The sequence below is a fragment of the Cyanistes caeruleus genome, chromosome 1, assembly GCF_971803275.1.
Source record: "Cyanistes caeruleus chromosome 1, bCyaCae1.hap1.1, whole genome shotgun sequence".
In the NCBI taxonomy this organism is placed as follows: domain Eukaryota; kingdom Metazoa; phylum Chordata; class Aves; order Passeriformes; family Paridae; genus Cyanistes; species Cyanistes caeruleus.
Genome location: NC_141701.1, coordinates 104488430 through 104509225, shown reverse-complemented (window position 1 = coordinate 104509225; position 20796 = coordinate 104488430). Strand labels below are relative to the sequence as shown.

Here is a 20796-nt window from a genome sequence, read left to right as displayed (position 1 = left end):
TCTATTAGTTTTTCTTTTCAAGCAATTGACTTTTTTCCCCATCTCTCTGCTTGTATAAGCCTGATTCAAAAAAGTATGAGAAAGACAAGGTTTTGACTGGAAAATGTTGCAAGCCTCCAGATAATACCAAGTGACACCTAATGGCTACAGCCTGCCCTCAAGCCATTTGTTTTGTGACTAATGTAAAAAAAACAAAAACAACAAAATGCCTTTGTAGAATGGACACCACCACTAAGAATTTGTTTCCCTGCAAAGAAAATCCACAAGGAATAGGAAAGTGGACCCACATGTTTAAAAGCATGCTTTAAGCAGTAGAAACTATGGATCAGGAAAGTTTAGTGTGATAAACTCATCTCATGGACAGCTGATTGTTCTCAGCAACACTCCACTACAGGAGAATTGAAAGAAATGAGGAGGCCCACTTTAAGTCAAGTCAATGCAAATAGTTTACCAGCCTTGGAGCAGGGGGAACAGAACAGACATTCTTTCAAATATTCTTTATTTTCTATTAACATATTCGACAAACTGAAGAATATTAAACCCCTGTGGAAATACTCTAACTTTTCTGCCAGCAGCTTAATCTCACTTACAGGATTTATTTGATCTGTCCTAAACTTCCTCATTTTCCATTGCAGACAAGCCCCTAGATATTTAAAAATACATGAACATTTGAGAATAATGAGAATTATCCCTTGGGAGATGATTCTGTAGGTATTAACCTTGAAACATTACCTGAAGAATCTGTTTTGAAGTCAGGTTTATAGTTAAACATGCTGAGCACAAATATATAAACTGAAGCATACACTTATTTATTTTTACCACACACATAAATCCTCAGCATTAGTCAAAGGGTTGTCTCCCTTGTTCTCATTTTCTTAATTCATTGGAGTACATTTGTTATGCAACCCACTTAAAAGTTTATGAGAGTGCAATCTATCAGCATTAAAAAATGGTTAGTAGTAGCAGGGTAAAAAAAAAAATATTTCACTTATAAAGATTAATGGAAGAATTAGACAGTCACACACACACATGAAAACATGAGGTTTGGCTTTTGGTAGGTTTCGTTGTTTCGGTTTTTTGTATGTGTATTTTTTTGTTGTTTTTGGTTTTGTTTGTTCATTTTTTGTTTGTTGGGGGGTCAGTTGGTTTTTTTTAAAGCTCACACATTAAAAGAAGGGTTTGATGTAAAATATAGACATGGTTTAAAATAGTTCTTCTATGCTTGAGGGGATTGGAAGGATCCATTCCATTTATCTTGAGTACATCTCTGTGTCAGTATCTGAAATGTTATTTTTCCTTTCTGATTCTACTTTGGTGAACACTGGAATTAGAGAGATCAGAGATAACAAGTATCACTTACATCATCTACTCTGATCCTCTTGAATTTTTTTGTTTCTCACCACATCAGTGTTATTAAAACATTCACTTATGTACTCTTCAACAAGAAAACATTACATCTGTTTAGCAGACAAACAATATGCCAAATTATACTTTAGTTGCATTCCCATGTGAAATGCCCAACCTAACCTTCAACCTTTTGCTTGTAAAACATTTTATTTACAGGACCAGAAAGTTTCCGTAGCACTAACAAGCATGCCAATGGTCACCCTAAAAATAAAATAAATATAGCAAAAAAATGCGCTTCTAAGACCCTAACCTAAATAAATGTCACCTTCTTTAGTCTAAAAGCATAGTTTTTTGATCTTACTCTTTGACACTGTGAAAAATAATTTTTAGTATCATTTTTAGTAATTGGCTTGTTTGTAGGCTGACCACTGCATTCTAATTTTTCCCTCCTATACAACTTTAACTTAAATTGTAACAGGACTAGGTGTGTCACTTCAGAGATGCTCATGAACTGGCACAGTCAGACATTACTTTTTCCTCTTTCTAATGTGCTTTGTCCCTAGATGATGTACAGAGACTCAGTGCAGCATTGGCTTTCTGCCTTGTCCTGTCCACATACAATCTGGAACCCGTTAGGAGGCTGGGTGTCTCTCTGGCTGCTCTCCAGCAGCACCCATGAAATTCACTGGTACACTGATTATTTCCTTGTGGCAGGAACAGGAGTCCACACACACTTCAGGATGATTTTACTTCCATAAACTGCCTCCCTACTGGCTTACAGCTTGATTCAGACATCAGACTGGTACTGTACCTTCTCTTAACACTGCTGATACCCAGGAAAGCTTGGACTAGCACCTTCAGCCAGATGCTGGCACCACAGCTAACGCAATTGATACAGGCACATAAATGGGAGTGAAGAGGAGAAACCCCAGTAATGCACAGACACATAAAGGTGCCATTTCTTCCCAATATCTAACTGACAGGGATCAGTCATTCTTCAAGGTCTTTTCTCTTCCTCCCTGCCTCCTCCAAAATAATTTCACTAGCAGGTAACAAAAAGTAATGCCTTGTAAGATGTCCTCTAATATAATTTTCAAAGATCATCAAGGAAAGCCCTGCTCATTTGCAGTGACTCCCCAGCCTTCTTCATAACAAGCTTCCTAGAGGAGATATGTTATGAATAAAGATTTTGTCTTAGGGTGATTACAGACTCTCAAGGAGAAGGCTTCTGCAAAGAGACAGGTGATTAAAGATGACATAAAATTAATGATGACACAAAATTAATTCAGGTGAAAAATCCCTCAACATGTAAATTACATCTCCAGGCCTCTCCAAGAATTCATGCCATCTCACTTTTGGATATCATTTTGCCAGTATACCTTCCAGAAAGACTAAGTAAGAGGTGAAAATAACTTTTAAGGGAGGATATGCTTTCCCACTGACATAATATTCACATTTTTTCCACTTCTTCATTTGCAGAAGCAATGACAGGTGCCATTGATAAAGTACTACAAAGCACAATGTGGACTCTTGTTAAAGTGTTTGGTCCATTAATGCTACAGAAAAACTATGAAAAAGAGAAGAAAATTGAAAATAAAGAAAGCAAAGACATATATGTTCGATATTCATGATAGAAAGCAAACAGGCATTTGCTGCTAAAAATCCCATTCAGAAAACCACAGGTAATGGCTGGGATTTGGGTTGTTTTTCAGGATTTAGGTTTTTTTTTGTTTTTGGTTTTTTTTTGGGGGGGGTGTTGTTTGTTTGTTTGTGGTTTTTTATTTGTTTGTTTGTTTTTCCTTACTGGCTGAACAAAGAGAAATCCTTATTTTCAGTTTATTAAATGATGTCTTTATTGTCAAGCTGGGGAATACCTGTGATGAAACCAGAAGCAAAAAAGAAACCCAAAGGTTTCTTTCCCCACCTCTTAGGCTTGTGATTTCAAACACAGTCTGCTTCTGCTTTAATACAGACTGGAAGAAAGAATCCTGGAGAGCAGCTGTAGACCCACATTTAACTGAACTTTAATAGAAAAGCTAGTGATTTAAATGCAGTACCATTGAGTGTGTAGGCTTGAAGCATTTCTTTCTCCTCCTTTCAGCTCCTAAAGGAAATGATCATACTCACATGATCTTCACCCAAGTTTTCACTGCTATTTTCCAATAGCATGCAAGGGTATCACAGCCAACCTTATCAGCAGTGCATTTACAGGAACTAATTAGCCATTAAAGTCATGCCTCTTTTATACTGGTATAAATTCAATAGCAACATTTAAGATATAAAAATGCTTTTACATTGATTGCATTGCATTGATTAATGCATCACATAATGTTTTGCTTCCATTACCATCTTTATTGCTTTCTCTTTTTCCCAGAGCCTGCCTCAGACCACCTGCTATGGTGTCTGAGAGCAGCCTTACTATTACATCAAGCCCCAAAAAGTAACAACAGCTGACTCAGGCTGACAACAGCCACTGCCACAGTGAAGCTGTGCCACTGGCACGACAAGGATTTGGGACCTACCTGCCATGTACAGAAAGCTAAGCTCTCAGGGCAGAAGAACTACTATTTCTCAAGGATTCATTCTTATCTTTTTATAAGAGGGATCCCCCTATTTGCCATCCATGTGTAGTATCCAAACCACTTTGTAGGACTGAAGTGAATGAGGTAAAACTTGATGTGTGAATCAGAAGCTCTGTGCATGCAGATACAGAGAGTGGTTTCCCTCTCTCCCTTCTGGCAGACCAAGGCCACTATGTTTTCAAGGGAGAGGGGCATGGGCAGCAGGCACTAAACCCTGCCGTGGCCTCTGCCACAGGTATCTGATGAGGATTTTTTGGAACAGCAACAAGCTGGAGATGGATGTTATCTGCAGAACCAGAGGAAGCTTACAGCATTGAATTTCTCACCATTCTACATCTCCCCCTGAGGAAAAACCATTCCTCAGTGAATAACTGAAGTTGTTGCAAAGCCAAAAGATATTTTTCTGCTGTCAGTAACTTTCCACTTAGTTAAAATATAGGAGGAAAGCCACTGGGGTATGGACAGAGACACAGTGACCATTAGACACACCAGCACTGTACTGGTCCTACAGTGGGCAGACCCACCCAAAGCAGCCCATGCAACGCCAACCAAGCTGGGTCTAGCAGGGACCCCAGGGAGAGCTGAACATCTGGCCTCACCCAAGGGGATGAGGAGTGATGTGGGGTCCCTGTCAGGACAGGCAGCACCATCCTGCAGCCCATTCAACTCCCACAGCAAACCCTGGCTGGCAGAGCTGGGAAACATCAGTGCCTGCTGTGGTGGCAGCCTGTAGAACGGAGGTGCTCACATTTCCCTGGCTCACTACAGGTGTCGTGAGGTTGGAATAAACGATGCTGGTAAACACTGGGGGCACCTGGGGGTTGTACATGAGGACTAAAGCCTGGACAGCCTCTACTTAGGAGACACAATCTAGGTAGGAAGATGGATTCATCAGGGAATTTTGCTCATTAGGACATTCTTTTCTCACAAATTTTAAACAACAACAAGCCTGCTACATTTGGCAAACTGTGAAATATTTTCCTACCAATACTTTTCTAGCAATATTTTCAAATTTTTGTAAAAGAAATCACATTATATTGAACTTCAGCTCCTTCAAACTTGTTTTTGTCAAGCCTTCTTTCAGAAAACAAAGCTACATATTTTTTAACCATGGAAAATATGGATTGCACGGTTCTCTATGGTATATCAGCATCCAGTAGTCTTCAGATTTCTTTTATTGTTAATTAGCAATCTAATTAACTAGATCCTTAGCCCACTTAAAGCACTGTAACAGTAAAAATTCTTCATTCCTATGTCAATACCGAATTCCATTAATAAACATAAGTGGAGATTTTCAGTGAGAAGAAGTAAGCAAAAACCAACCCCTTCCAATTTGGTTCACAATAATGTTATATTAAAAGAAATTGTAAAGTTTTCTACTTTATTTTTGCATTTTTTTCTTCCAAAGGATAAAATGGAAACAAGAGAAATGCTATTAATACCATTTAGAGTAGAATTTAAATGAAGTTATTTATAATTGGATAAAGAAATTTGTCTTTTTAATGTGTATGCCTTGAAAATTGGCCAGAAAGTCATCTGTGCATTTTACTTTTTGACAGTAATCACTTTCAATATTCTGTAAAGGTACCCAGGAGACAAGCAGAGATGTTTGGTAGTGAACAGTAAAACATAATCAGTCTTCAGGAAGACAGTTAAAATTACTGATCTGTGACACCTCACATGTTCAAGTCAATTAAATATGATTAACGACTACCTGGGCTGATGTGCTTTTTGCTCTTTCAGTACATGCACAGGGAAAAAGGAGTGTGGGCATTTACTCACCCTCCTCCTTCATATTCATGTGCAGATGTGTCACGGAGTACGAACATATGTTCAGAAAACGTTTTGAGGAGAGGGAAGGAGCTGATGAAACCCAGGGAACGACAGAGGCTTTGCAAGTACCCCGCTGCCTAAAGATCTGCTAGACTTTTACCAGGGGAAAAATAAACAATATCTGGAATTTCTATTCCCTTCCTGATGTTGCGAAGGGCGCGAAGCGGCAGGGAAGGTTTTGCCTACCTGAGCAGGTGGCGGTGGCTGTTGCACGAAGCCCTGGGGCGGCGGCTGCAGCACCTGCTGGGACACCGGGGGTCCTGAACCCGTGAAGCCTCCCGGGGGAAGCTGCTGGCTCGGGGAGGCCATGATGTAACCTGTCTGCTGGGCAGGCTGCTGCAGGATCGGCGAGGGGTACACGGGGCCAGAGGGCGACTCGGGGTTGTCTCCTGATGATTGACGACTTAAGCTCATCTGGTTAAACTGCGCTGTCATGTCATCGCGCTGCGGGGCAGAAGGCAGGAGGAGAGGATATAGACATGATGCCTGCAGCAGGCACATGGATTAGCAAAACAAAATAGGTTCAGAGCGTGAGGTGGGGGGGAAAGGAATCACTCAGCTGCAAGCCATGCCAAACTTTGCAAGGATATCTACAAAAATGGAGGCAATTAAAATGAAAATCGCTATAAATGCTTTGACAAAGACTTCCAGACTGCAAGGTGAATGGCATCAGTTGGCAAAAAAGCGAGTTCTTTTGGTTCTTCCCCTGCCACCCTCACCTTTAATTCCAAAATGACAAGTGAACTTTACAGTGCTCAAAAGAAGACATTTTAAATGTAAAGGGCATGAAATTAACATTATGGATACCTCTATCCTCAAACACAGAATTTGTCAGCCAAATGCATGCTGGTAATTTCACCTGTGTTTCAAATTGATCCCAAGAGGAATTCAGTAGGATTCAGTTGCAGATCTTTCCCTTTATGGACTGCTTTGAAATTTTAAGGTTGTAAACACAGAGAAAGTAAAAAAAAATCCTAAGCCTAATGTTGCTACTTCAAGGTTTTTTATTATGTGTTGGAGAGAAACAAGTTCTATATTTGATTGAAGGGGGAAAGAAAAAAAAATAAATCTGTGCTAAGATAAACGTACCATATAAAGTCAATGGACCTAAGTTCCATTAAATGCTAGTAATAATACAGGCATTCTGAACTGTATCTGCTCATTCTTGCAAAAAGATTCATACTATTGAATGCTTTCAAGGTTATTCTGTGAAGGTCAAAGATTTACACGTGTGGGCGTGGTTCTAGGCATCTTCATTTGTGCTCATATCGTAAGAACTTTAAATACTCAACATAAAGCTCCATCGTGTGCTAATACACCAATTACAGATAGGAACTAAGCACCATAAAAATGTTTTTTGCTCAGAAAATCCATACTATTTTTTAAAAGAAGTCTCTTAATATTGTTAGCAGCCCTTTGGTATTTATTCTCCAAAACCATCCTGCACAATGCGTTTAATGTCCAGAAACTTCAAAATGCGTTCAAAATGAAACAAAACAAAATAAAAAGTTTGCTTGTAGAAAGCACTGCTGGGACTCACCCTCAAATACAGAGACTCACCCTCCCAACTGAGAGCAGAGGTCGTGGATCAATGTTTTAAACACTACTGACAGATCATCAGGTGGTATATGGAAGAAATGCTGTAAACTTCACCATCATCCTACATTCATATTCAGACACATAAGTTGTCTCTGTGAAGCTGTTCCTTTAAAAAGCTAGGATACTCATTACCAGAATGGAAAATTACTGAAAATAGATTCTACAAGAAACTTCACTGAGCCAGGAACACCTCTAGATTTTCACAAAAAAGAAAAACATCTTCAAACACATATAATCTATATAGTGTTTGTATAACGTACTGTATATTGAAGATAGAAATTCAGATGACGTTTCACTATTAAATTAACTGAAACAAATATTAGCCTTCTTATGACTGTCACTAGGGCTATACCTGATATTCCTGCAAGAGAATTAGCATTGAGATATGCAACTTTTGTTCAGCATAGAATATTTATTTTCCTTTAAATGGTATTACTCATCTACTAATCATTTATAACATTATTTTATCTGAAAGGATTCAGCTTTGTTTCCAAAGCTTACTATAACAATGTGACTTTGGGAAAAAAAATAATCAATCATGAATGAGATTACTAGAGCAAGAGAGAAAAACAACAGAAAGAGATCTCCTAGGGCCTCTTTAAAATGTCAGCTTCATTTTAGAACAGTACAATCTTAGCCCTGTAATCACCAAGCCAGAATCAGACTCCAGAACACTCTATTTTCATTATACATGACCATGGGTGTATTGTCATGATGTACAGTACACCACATCTGCAGCTGGTTCACTGCTACTCTCCTTCCCAAATCCTCTGATATCACCAAGGAATAAATCCAGGCACTGGATTTAGTGCATAGATAAAAGAATACAAAATAAAGAATAATGATTTCTAGAGGTCTCTTCTCCTGCCTTTGTGGACAGGAAAGAGGGAAAACCCAAATCTCAACTATTCAAATTAGCAAATTAAGGTCACTTGACATTAAATGAGGAGACAAGCTCCTACCAGCAGGCAGAATAAAATGTCTTTCTGAAGGGTCTGCTAAGCAGGTAGAAAGCCCTGCTCTAACATCACCCTTCAGGTTAGGCAACCAGAATCAGTGGGAATGCTCGTACAAAGTGCCTGTCAGGACCAAAGCATAAAGGTGAACAGGTATTTAGGCAGGGTTCTCATGTGGGACACCTGTTGCAGTGCTCACCAGAGGCTCCTGGACACACATACTCACACCTCCAACTACAAGGAAAGTAAAATAAGTAAGAAATCCTCAGTACCACAGAAAACTGCTGCGTTGGAGAGACCGGCAGGAGATGCTGGGGAGGATAAGAAACTGCTGGATATTGGACCGACTGAGAAGATGGCTGCATTGTCTGAACAGGCTGAAAAACAAGCAAAGAGAAAGACAATAAATTCCATCAGAGAAAGACAGCAAGCACCACCACCACCTTTGTTACTGATAAGAAAGATCTCAAACACAGCTCTGAAAATACAGAGCTCACCAGTCTGAGTACAACAGGTCAAGTATTGTGATTTCACTCTTCATTTTAGCCTTATACAAAAAAATTATTTATTACTGGTATTTCTGCCTCTTTTCATGGATTTGATGGCTGTTAGATTAAATATGGCCACAGCTGTACCTTCTTACTCGTAATGTGAGGCAAAGACAAATTCTGATTCTACATTTAATTTACAGAGATAAAAGTGGAAAGCAATATAACATAAGTGTGTGTTTGAATTTCACTGTTAGTGACTGATTTACCTCCAAGTGTGCCATAGACAAAGGAATAATGGTTGTAAAGCTGCTTTGGGAGAACACAAGAGTTTAAAAAAATTACCTAGAACAGGCTGTGAATTACTAATAGATCAGCCATCAGGTTGGAGCAGATGTTTATCTAAGCGAAAAATACAATTTTCTACAGCACTATTACCTTGGAATAGCTTTAGTATTCCTTTCATTTTAACTTCTCATATAACTTCTTACAGGTTTGGTACTATCTCTGTCTTCTAAAACTGTGAAGACTAGGTCAAGAAATAAGAGCCATAACCATATAAGTCCAAACCCAGTAAAACTGAAGCAATTTCACTGAATTCAAACACTGTATTTCTGCATAACCTGGGATGGAGTTGTACCAAATTATAAAGCTACACCACAGTAGAACCACAGTAGATCTTGGCTGCTCTGTGACTAAGCAGGATATAGGATTCTTGCTTGAGTAGTTCCCTGCTCTGCCCTGGGAGAACAGGTATGCAACCCACAAAATTAAGTTTGAGCCAGACCCAAACCCTGCTGGCCATGCTCAGCCACGTCTGGCCATATGCCACAGGCAGAGCAGGGACCAGAGAGCCAACATACCATTGCACTGTGCTCAAACAAAATTGTTCTTCCTGCTGTAGCTCCAGAACCTCTAGCTCAGACCAGGATCATTGCCAGAATATTGGTGCAGGCAGAAAAACACCAATCTGGGGAAAAGGTGCTTGGAGAGCACCCACAGATTGGGCCCAAAACAGCTGGACAGGAAAGGGTTTTTAGAGCTCTTGTTGTACTTTATTCTTTGAGTCAAACCCACTGTTGTCAAAAAGGAAATGTCTCTGGCTCTTCAGAGAGAATTACAGACTGCACTGGTTTGAGAATGAATGCTTCAGCTTCCATAATGGAAAAATTTGGCAAACTGATTTCATGTAGACTTGCACCAACATGCTTAACAGTACTTCTGAAAATGAAATCCTTTAGATAAAACTGAAGATGTAATCTTCCCTCTCCATCTTTTTTATGCATGTTGAAAAGAACATCCTGATATTTGGTCTAGCTGCATTCCTCCCTTCTTTCCCGTAGGTCATTCTTCATATCTCAAAGGGCTCCTTCTTTTTTCCAACAACACCACACCTACCTGTGTGACAAGGTGACTTGCCATTTGCTGCTGTGGCTGTTGAACCTGCTGAGGCTGCTGGGGTGAAGGCTGCTGCTGAGACTGTCCCACCACCTGGCTCCTCATTGTCTGCTGGCCACTGGGAGGATTGTATATTGCCGGCGTCCCATCAGGATTTACAAATGGTTGACCTGAAACAAAGCACCCGGCTCTTGCTGGACACTTTTAAGAACATACTGTTTTCTGTGTGAAAGCAAATAATTTTGCTTTAACTGATCACTCTTTAGCTGACCTGCTACAAGAGTAAATTGTTCATCACTCTCAATATCTCATTACAGTAATTACAGTATCAGACAGCTTTTGTTTGTTTTCAGGCAAGACAGCAGATATTTGTTTCAGCAGTATGATTTTCCAAGGAATGGGTGGAAAGTTACCATGGCTATAAGATGATTCAGATGCTATGGTTACTTGAAATCATTCAATGATGAATCAATTAACATTAAAATGGAACTTTGGAGCAAACACTGAAGGTAGAGAATGTTCCCTTACATTTTCCTCTCGCACAACAGCAGTCAAATGTACACAACTATTTCTGAAACAATACAGTTTGTAGGAAAGGGGCAAAAAAACCAAACCCACTCTTGTTACTAATTTACTCACACATTCTAATAACACAGAGCTGTACTTCTGAGAGCTGTGCCCTATGTACTTAGTAGGCAGCACTCCAGTTTTCAAGGAAGCAATACTTTAGTTGTATTTAAGAATCTCTTATATACAAAACAAATCCTATTCAGAATTCTACTAAGTTATTGAACTCATTCTGATTCAGATAATTAAGCTGAAGAAAATAACTTTGCAAAAACAATATTTGTTTAAAATAAAAATTTTACCCAAGTCATTGTCTTGAAAACAGAAAAAGAAATGTTATTTCTCAGTAGGAAAAATGTTTTCCATGACCTCAGTTCTCTTTTCACTTCTATCATAAATCTGTAAATCAAAGGAATTATATGCTTCCATGAGGAAAAAAAAAAGTAATTGTAGCAATGATGTGATAACCTTTAAAGTAGATAACTAAAGTATGAATATCTGAGACAAAAAGGGAGATCTAGAAGAATTCAGGGACTTAGAGCAACAATGAAATAATGAACTTCTTATTTGTACCCTATGAAGCATCTCTACCTGTTCTATCTACTACTCAGCGTTCTAGTTTTTCCCTCCAATGAATCATGAAGACCACTGGCTAAAGAACCTTGCCTTCTCTCTCTAAAGTATCAAGTTTCTGGATGAACTCAACACCACATTCATGCAGACAAATGCCATGAGTGAGTGAAAAGAAGCATGGGGCAGTTCTGCCTACTGATTTCGTGATTCCTGCTGGGAGCCCACTGGGTGACTGTGGCATGGACTCCCAAACTTTGGAAATCTCAAGTCTCAGAAGTACTTTAGAAGACTGAGTGAGCAGGGTAACATGTTCCCAAAGCCTGTGTCAGGTGCTCAAGGGAAGCTAATAAAGAGCATTTCCTGTGGCCTAATGAAAGATGGCAGAACAGAAAGTGTCAAGTCCTAGCAACACTTTTAAAGATAAAAAATAGAGAAGACTTCTCATGAAGAAATCTTAAAATCAGAAATGAAAAGGAGAGATCAGAAGGTAACAGGGAAGACATTTGTAAGTTATGAACTGTGGCCCTGATAGAAGGGCGAAGATTGCAATGTCGTTTCAAGGAGTACGAATGAAAAGTAAATGCTCTTAAATTGTCAGAGGGGTTAAGGAAGAACATGTCAAGTAGAATCCTTTAAAGGGTAAAGCTGGCTGATGAAGTGAAATGGAGAGCACAGCCACAGAAATGCCTCTTTGCCAAAGCAAGTAAGAAGCTTGACCATCTGGGGAAGGAGAAGGGTAAAGCCGAAGAGAGAAAATAAAGGAAACCGCAGATGTAGAAAAGAAAGTGTGGATTCCAAATACCTGGGATGGAGCAGAGTTACAATCAGAGCAGGACAAAATTGACAGCATCTCTGGATGCCATTAGAGGCTTGCACAGTCAGTGACTATGTAGTGTGAAAGGAAGGAAACATCTTTAAAGGACACAATGTTATGATCAAAAGAGAGAAAAAGACTGGAAGTAGCCACTCTGCAAGAGGAGAAGAAAGAGCTAAAGAACGGTATCACATTAGGAAAGAAAATCTATTCATTACAGGAAACAAAGATCCTTTTTCCTTTTCTTTCAACTGTCTTCTCTTCATCTCTGTTTCTGACAGCATCCATCACTTTGATAGTCGATCACGGCATCTAGCAATCTAAATCTCCTCCCCATGGAGCTTCTTTTGTAATGTTTCTCTAATAAGATGCAAAGATTCTGAGCCCAAGGAGTGACAATTTTGCAGCATGTATTTTGCTGCATGTGAAAAACACAGCAGATGCCAAAGCACAGTCAGACTTCCAGCACAAGGTAGCAGCACGAAGCTAGGAGTGTGAGACAAGAATTTAAGGTTTTTAAAGAATCTGCTCCTTCCATTACTTTATTACGTATATATTTACATGGATCTGCAGAAACAAAACACAAGGTTTGAAAGAAACACAAAAAAATACACAAAAATACTTGCTCCCTGAATGTTAAACATAGAGACATGCATGGGTTTCCCAATGATGCATCTGCAGACGGAGGCACACAGAGAGGGAAGATAAGGTGCTCTGGTCTAGTGACAGTACTGAAAGGCATTATACCTGTAGCAGAAGAAAAAGACTCCCTGCATACCAAGCAAAAATCTGAACTAGCTGCTGCAATTTGCTGAATTGACAAGACAGATGTAAGAGATGTTCCTCTTACAGTGCTCTTCTGGCTTGCAAGTGTGGTGAGCTCCAGTCTCTGTCCTTGCCAGGAACAAGCCAAGGAACAATCCTGGGCAGGAACAAGCAATATCTCTCAGCTGTTTGTGGGCTCCAAGCAGCATCAATTCCTTTCATTTGTTTCTCAGTCCTGCCACCTGAATTACGGTTGACTCCTGCCTAGGCCTGATGAGTTTTGTATGGAAATGGACCATATGGTGGAACACAAAATATTCTCTCCCGTATTCACCAAGAAATTTCAGTGTTGTAGACAGAACTGACAATTACCAGAAGAGAAATGAGCAGATGAATATAATGATGGATCCTTTCCTTGCTGACAGTATTAGGCTCTCATGTCAATAATGCAATAGCTTGGAAAAAAGCACACTTAAAGAGTTAAGGCTTTGGAGGAGTAAAGGTTTGTGCAAGTTACTAAGTCACCTCCCTGCACAGAACTTATCAAATTTATCACATTTGAATCTAAACAAACAAGAACTCCTCCTTGATTTTAAATATGCTGATACATATCGATCAGCCCCAGATACTACCATTGATAAATATTTGTGGGAAGATTGGCTTAAGAGTTTACCAAGGCTATATTTTTCTTGAATGCTGCAACTTTCTTGACTGAACTATGACCAAAAAAAATATTCTTAGTAGTGGACACACAAATAAGCTTTAAGCATTTCCACCAAAATAGTGGCACAGGGATGTAATACACATAAAATACAAGTTATAAACAAAAAAATCCCAAAGAAAAAGATCCTGAATGTTCTTTTAAGGACTGTGAAAAAAATATTTTGGAATTTAACCCTCAGCTCTTAGTATAATGGAAGATACATTTCACTACAGGCTTTCTTGTTTTAAACCCAGCATAACTCAGCTAAGGTTGACTGCACAGCTCTTCATGGTCACTGGAATAGTCCAAATTACCAAAGAAGCACCACAAGTCTCAAACTCCCTGAACCTTCTTAAAACTGATAGTACAATATGGTGGGGAGTAACAGTATAACATGATCCAGACTTCATCCAGACCAAGGAGGTAACAAATTGCCTTAAGCTTTCATCAAGCACTCAAGTTCAAACTGGGCCCACAGCACTTGGGTGCTTGCAAGTGCCTTGTTTGTGAGTTGCAGTGATGATAACTATCAGGAATGGAAGAGTTACATCTTTCTCTTATCACAAACTTCACAATTTAAATACAATTGCTAATCATACGGATCACATAAAATTAATTCTGAAGTGCAAATTCAAATTGAGCCTTTGAGCCTTTTGAAATTCTGCTGTTAAGCACAATCTCTAAGAACGTGACCCTGTATTTTGGTTTGGAGATATGATACCATATCTCAGCATGCTTGATATAAAAGTGCATCCATCCTTATTGACGCTAATGGGATCTTAGAGGATTCACTGAGAGCCAGGGAGCTCCAGGACTGCTGAATGATGAATATCCTGTCTGGGACAGAGCAAGAGTGTTTTGTATCACTTCCCACCAGCTATGCCACAACAGCCTCAGAAATCAAATCTAGCTTTGCCTGCACATTTGGAAACAACAATTTGCCAAACCTCATTTCAATGTATACTTGCTCATAAAGTGCCTCTAGAAAAACATATCTAGTAACGAGATTTGGTGATTCACCAGCTGACATCAAAAACACCGAAGGGCAGAATCAGGCAGGAGGAAACTGTACTGACCTGTGTGTGGGTTGAGAAGGATACTGCCAGGTGGTATCCCTGCAGCTTCAAGTGGAAGAATGATATAGCTGGTGTTGTTGGGGGCCACCTGGCCACTCATCCCGTTCTCAGGGTAGGACACGCTGCCTGAAGAACTGGCTGTTACCCCAGGGACGAGAGATGCACTTTGGAGAGGCTGATGTATTCGTGACAGTGATCCTGAGGAGCCAGCACTGCTGGAAGACTCTGAGCCTAGCAGGGCGACACAACCATAGCAGGAAGTGGGGTTACAAGGGATGCCAGTCCCCTCAGATAGGGCATGTACACAAGGATAGCCTTCACAGACTGCAAAAGCATGCACCACTCCACGCCCAGCTAGTAGAAGCGGGACTTTCACTCCCTACTGAACCCAGTACTCAGTGGTAACTTTTGCAATCCAAAAGCCCTCTTTCCTCATGCAACATCAGCTTCTCCCCAGCCAGTAAACAGATTTATCAAAGAGGAACACAAAATCCTCACCATCTATTTATAATGCCAAGGTATTCGTTCATAAGGTATAAAAACTAAACATAGTGTTTATACATTAAAAAAAACAAAAACCAGAACAAAAACATAACAGAAAAAAAATCACCAAACATTCTCTGTAAGTAAAAAGCAACCGCAACTGAGTTATCAGTCTAGTCACAATGCTGTGAAAATAGCACTGTGAAATATCCATATTAACTTAAAGCTACCTAAGATGCTACCTAAGACTTTTGCCACTTTGGTTTTTCAGAACCAAACCTATTAAAATTGATCAATCAAGATAAATCAACTGTGCTAAAGCACGTTTGTGCCTGAACGAATGGGAAGACACATTATTTTAAACCCCAAATATAATTTTCAAACTTCTGAGATACTACTTGATTGGATTTTAATTTGCTTCACAGAAAAAGACAAGAATCTCTGAGAGCATAAGGCTCAGGTGATCAGCTTCCTTAAAGCAGGATGGTATGGATGTTTGCTCCACAGAACAAAGTGTGTTTCAATTCTAACTTCTTTCATTTTACTTGAGTGCATTGTCTGTGCATCTAAACTCCACAGTGTTCCTCTGCAGGTACAGACTAAGAGCAAGGATAGAATTCAGACTTCAGTTTAGCAAACATCTTTGAGGCAAATTATATCCTTTCAGATATGGGATACCATAGGTGGACCCTGTAGTTGACTGTTTAGAGCTGCAATTTCATTTTCAGCCAAATGCATTATTTGCTCATATTAAGAGAAATTAGAGAAGGTTTCTTCTGAAGAAATCACACCAGCATCCTGTTACTTAACAGAAGATTTTTTCAGAGTACTGCAGGTTACTGTGTAACACACATTTTTTCATCCATCTTCTTCAACCTTTGTATTCATACAGCAATCACTACAGACAGAGTCCTCTCTGTGAGCTGTACACTACTTGCCACCATTAGGACCCTACATCTTCAGCATCTACATTTAGGACCCTGCATCTTCTCCAGTAGCTATCTAATCTAAAGAGAAAGTAATAGAGATTTCCAAGGAACAATTTTAGTTTCATTAAATACATTTCAAAGTTGTATTAGTTGCTATATTTTTCCTCTCCTTGTAGACTGAGGTAGAAATTTAGAAATATTATTCCTGAAGAAATAGTTTTATTTATTACATATTTTCAGATTACTGTGTTTCTGCGAATAGCAGAGTTATTCCTGGACATCATCCTCATTAAGCTTCAAGTACTATTTGGCATCTTCCTTGCCATTGTAAATCCAACTGCTGGAGTTCAATTTTCCTTCCACATCAGTTACAAGGTCCTTTGCTATATTTCCCATGCCATTCTACATGCACTTCATGTCATTTCTTTGAGTTCTTTACTTTCTCCATTTTTCCTTCACCTTTTGAATACAACGGGTCAGAAAGCTGCCTGGAGATGGTAGTGGTGATGAGATTTCTTAAACCTCCCATTATTTCTAAGCCTGTGAGTAGTATGAAGCCTGAGTTCAGACTCTCTCCACTTTTTGTGCTACTCCAGTGAAATGCTATTGTCACAAAAGTAGATTGCAGCTCTGACATTCAATTGTTTTGGTTTTTCTGTCCTCCCTTTCTGCTGTTTTTATGGCAGAATTATGTATTGATCTACACCAGCTGCTGAATGATAAAAGCCAGAGGACTGCAATGAATTCAGGTGTACTCATCACATGGAAGCAGTGGAAAATACTTTGAGGCTATCACTGCACATTGATCAAGCTGATAGCTTTGAAATGTCAGCCTTAAAAGATCTGAGATCTGCTGTCCCATGTCAGTAGATCAAGTTAGTGATTGTGAAATAACACAAATAAGTCACAAAACCATATCAAGAATTTTCTGAATTTAAAAAAAGAAAAAGGAAATTCCAGAAATTACTGCTGTGCCAATTTTGCCCCCATTTATACTGCATAAGAATGATCAACATTTTTTAGTTCCATTATAGTAGCTTATTTCCTATCATTTTAAGTCCAGACCTATTAAGCCAAGTAAATTCCAACACTAATGTTTGGAAATTAACACCAATTAATCTTGTCTTTGTAGCTCTGATTAGCTGTTTTCACGCTCCCTAAATTTGGAATAGGAAATCACTTTATAATGAATTCAGTACTGAAGAAAAGGAGAAAAAAATAAACTCTCTGACTTTATTCAGATTCATATTAAAAGATGTCTTTCTAAAGACTTCTGAAAGGAACTTAGACTAAATGAGATTTTTGCCCCCATTACACAATCTAACCTCTTTTTTTCAGTATGTAATGATGGATAGTTCTTCTAGATTATTCTATAATTTTCTTGCTGCTTCACAGTTGAGATAATAATAACCTTCACATTCTCATCACTTTCCATTAATATATTTTTTAAGTATTCTGAGAGATACAGAAGTTCAAAGAGCTGTAAAGAAAAAGAGATAGATAAAACACCAAAAATGCTTAATAGCTTGGAGGGTTTGCAGAGGGAGAGCATGGAAGTACCATTAATTTTCCAATATTCTAAGCACTAGAGAGTGATGCAACATGTCCTGCTCTATTTTCCTTGGATCAGCATACAGTATCTGATGACTTTGAACATCTCTGTTCATCTCACTTTTCAAGTCCAAGGCAAATTTCTCCTTTCTTATCAACTACACTCTCAAGACCTATCCACTACCACTGCTTACCCTAGACCATCATCATTTTCAGGAACAATGGAATGCTGGAAGTATTTCTGCCTTGGATATAGGTTCTTAGATTAGAAATATTTATTTCTAATTATTACTTCTGTAAGTGTAGTGGTGATTCCTTACTTCTTCCCCAAATGCCAATCAATGCAAAACCAACACATTAAGTCACTTGCATTTCTTTATGCAACAACATATTTAGAATTTTATTTTTTTTTAAATGAAAATGGCATGTACTCATATGAACATGATTATTTCTCTCTAAGCTGCACTTCTAAAAATAAAACTGATGTTTCAGCACAGTCAGTGGGAAGACTGTGACTGGAAGCAGTTGGCTCGTGACCTGCTGCCCATACATCAATATTCTGACAGCTTGTGCTGGACATAAAGATTCATCAGGCTAACGCCTGATTCAAATAAATTATAAAGAAGGAGAGATCCAGTTCCAAAACTCGGAGAAAAAAAATACAAGACACTTCATTAAAAAAAACCCAAAACCTAAACAACAAAACAAACAAAACAGCAAAGGAAGGTTACTGTATTAAAACGCCTGCAGTAATGTATTGAAATGCCTTTCCCAACAGGAGTTGCAATGAGCAGCTAACAGGAGAGATCAGACTGTGTCTCCGATTACTTGGAGCCCTGCCAAGGAAGCTAATGATCCCTACAGATCTGTATCAACACAGCTAATACCCCAGTGCAAGCAGCTTTCACAACTAAGGGGGAAAGAAATACACTCTGACAGATGTGCATTCCAATGAATGGAAAATGCATTAAGAGAAGCTGAAGGTGCAATAGTTACAACTTTTAAGCTCCCAAAAAAATTTTTAACTAGTTAGGTAGATACACATAGAACATTTATTTGAAACACATCTTCCCTCATGATATCAAAACCTGTTGCAGTGTGCCAGTGACAATAACATGGTAGCTGATGTGCTAGATTTTCTCTTTTTGGGTGTTACAGACTAAACATGCACATCATTGTGCCCCTATAGGGACAACTATTTCACTTACTACTCTTAGTCAGCACTGGAAAGTTTACTGTATTACTAGAAAGCTAAACAAACCAACATTTTGTATGAAGTCCTAAGTAGTAGGAATGCAATCTGATTGAAATTTTTTAAATTATTAATTCCCCACTCAATATTGAATTAGAGCTTGGAACACCTCTTTGTACCTACTGAACTACAGCATAACAGAGAAGGAAATTTTATTTTCAGTGTACAATCTGTGCTCTTCAATAGAACAGGGTTTCCTAAACGAGCAACAGGTGCATGAAAATAACCATCAGAACCAATAAGATAACCATGTAATGGGTTTCAAACAGTCCCCTTTGTGAAGTTTGCAAAAATGAAGTAACATAATTCCTATGCTAAGCTCCAATTCCTGTGCAGCTGAATGCAATAAAGTCTAAGACTAATTGACACTACTGGACCCTACTGCAGAGAACAACATGTTCTGTGATCTCTCTGTGAGCCTAAGGGGAAGCCAGCATCTTTCTGTGCTTCATTTCCTGCTTGTTTGCTATGTACCATTAATTACTGATTTATCACAGATTAGGGGAAGAACATATGATTTTGGCGACAGTACGAAAAGTGATCCAGAAAGGCTACAGCCTTAATATGGCATCACTGTGTATCCTGTTGAAGGCTCACAGCTGTGAGCCTTCTGTAAAAATCCTGAAAATTTTTAATACTCCTATGCTCAGGAAGAGTGTTTAACAATGCTTCTGGGTGACTGACATATATATATAGAGAGAATAATTTTCACATCTAAAGAAGCCATAAATATTTTCCATCATTTAGTCAATGAGGAACATTTTGACCAAGTAACGATTTCACACTGATTTCATACAAATTATATGCAAGACAAAAATAATTTAAATTTATTACTGTGAACCATAAAGTTCTTCAGAGAAAACTCTTTCCGTAGGACAACTGGGACAGGATGGGTGCCTAGCAGACTCTGCCATGCTACCATGGCAGCATGCCTAACGTGGGTAGCAACACCTCTGCAATTCCACTTCAACTACTGTAGTGAAAACAAGAAAAAAAAAAAAAAAATAAAAATTACACAAAATAAAAACATGATCAACCTATAAATGTCTACTGAACTATAGAATACCAGGGCTGCCTATGGCAAGAGCAGAAAGAACTGAAGATAGTATGCAAAACATGCACAACCAAGTATCACTTGGTACCTAATGCACCTTAGAAAATGTAAATAGCACATGGGGGCTTTGACTATGGTATGAATGCACTTAAAAATATTTTGGTGACGGGAAAACACTTGATCAAGATATATTTTCCCATTGTACTTTGAATTGTTATTCTTTCCTGTTTTAATGCCATTCAATAGCATTTTAGAAAGAAGGATAGAAATAGTGATTAGGATTGTAGTCTTTCTGACTTTTTTCAGGCTGTTTGACTTTGTGTCCTGGCTTTGAAGGTGTTTGGTTCGACATCCAGTCTTGCTCTTCTTCCCCACCTCTTCCTTTTATCTTGTTTCTCTTTTAGTCCTTCCGTGCCTTGGCTAGCTTTCCAGTTTAAACACACTCCTTACAAAAAAAGTCAAAGCATTTAAAAAAGAACATGGAATTATAATATCACTGATGTTTTAAAAATGTATTATAAGAGCTTTCATTTGAAAGCAATTTGGGGTTTGGCGCCTACAGAGTGCAGATGCATTTACAAGTATTGGCATGCTTCACAAGTCTCCTCGTTAATACATTTCCTAAATGCATCCTTTTCACTATGCTTGACTTTAACACTAAAATGGCTTCTTAAAAATATTGCCCTTGCAATTAGATATCTCCTCCAAACTGGATTTCCCTGACACCATTTTAAATGCTCTGTTCCTCTGCAACACAATACTGCAGAGAAATATATTTACCTGCACTCTACTTAAGGTAGAATGATACAAAATAAGGTATAGCAGG

At 38.7% G+C, this 20796-nt stretch overlaps 1 protein-coding gene across 43 annotated transcripts in view; it reads right to left on the bottom strand.

Annotated features, from left to right (window-relative positions):
• ARPP21 (cAMP regulated phosphoprotein 21) overlaps positions 1–20796 on the bottom strand; it is a 468940-nt gene that overhangs the window by 38171 nt on the left and 409973 nt on the right. For all 43 annotated transcript variants that reach the window (XM_086846818.1, XM_086846842.1, XM_086846619.1 and 40 more), the window contains 4 exons: positions 14702–14932; positions 10204–10373; positions 8590–8694; positions 5949–6206 (listed from right to left, as the gene is read on the bottom strand). In XM_086846818.1, the coding sequence (XP_086702944.1) occupies positions 5949–6206; positions 8590–8694; positions 10204–10373; positions 14702–14932 (764 nt within the window). The remainder of the gene's footprint in view (positions 1–5948; positions 6207–8589; positions 8695–10203; positions 10374–14701; positions 14933–20796) is intronic.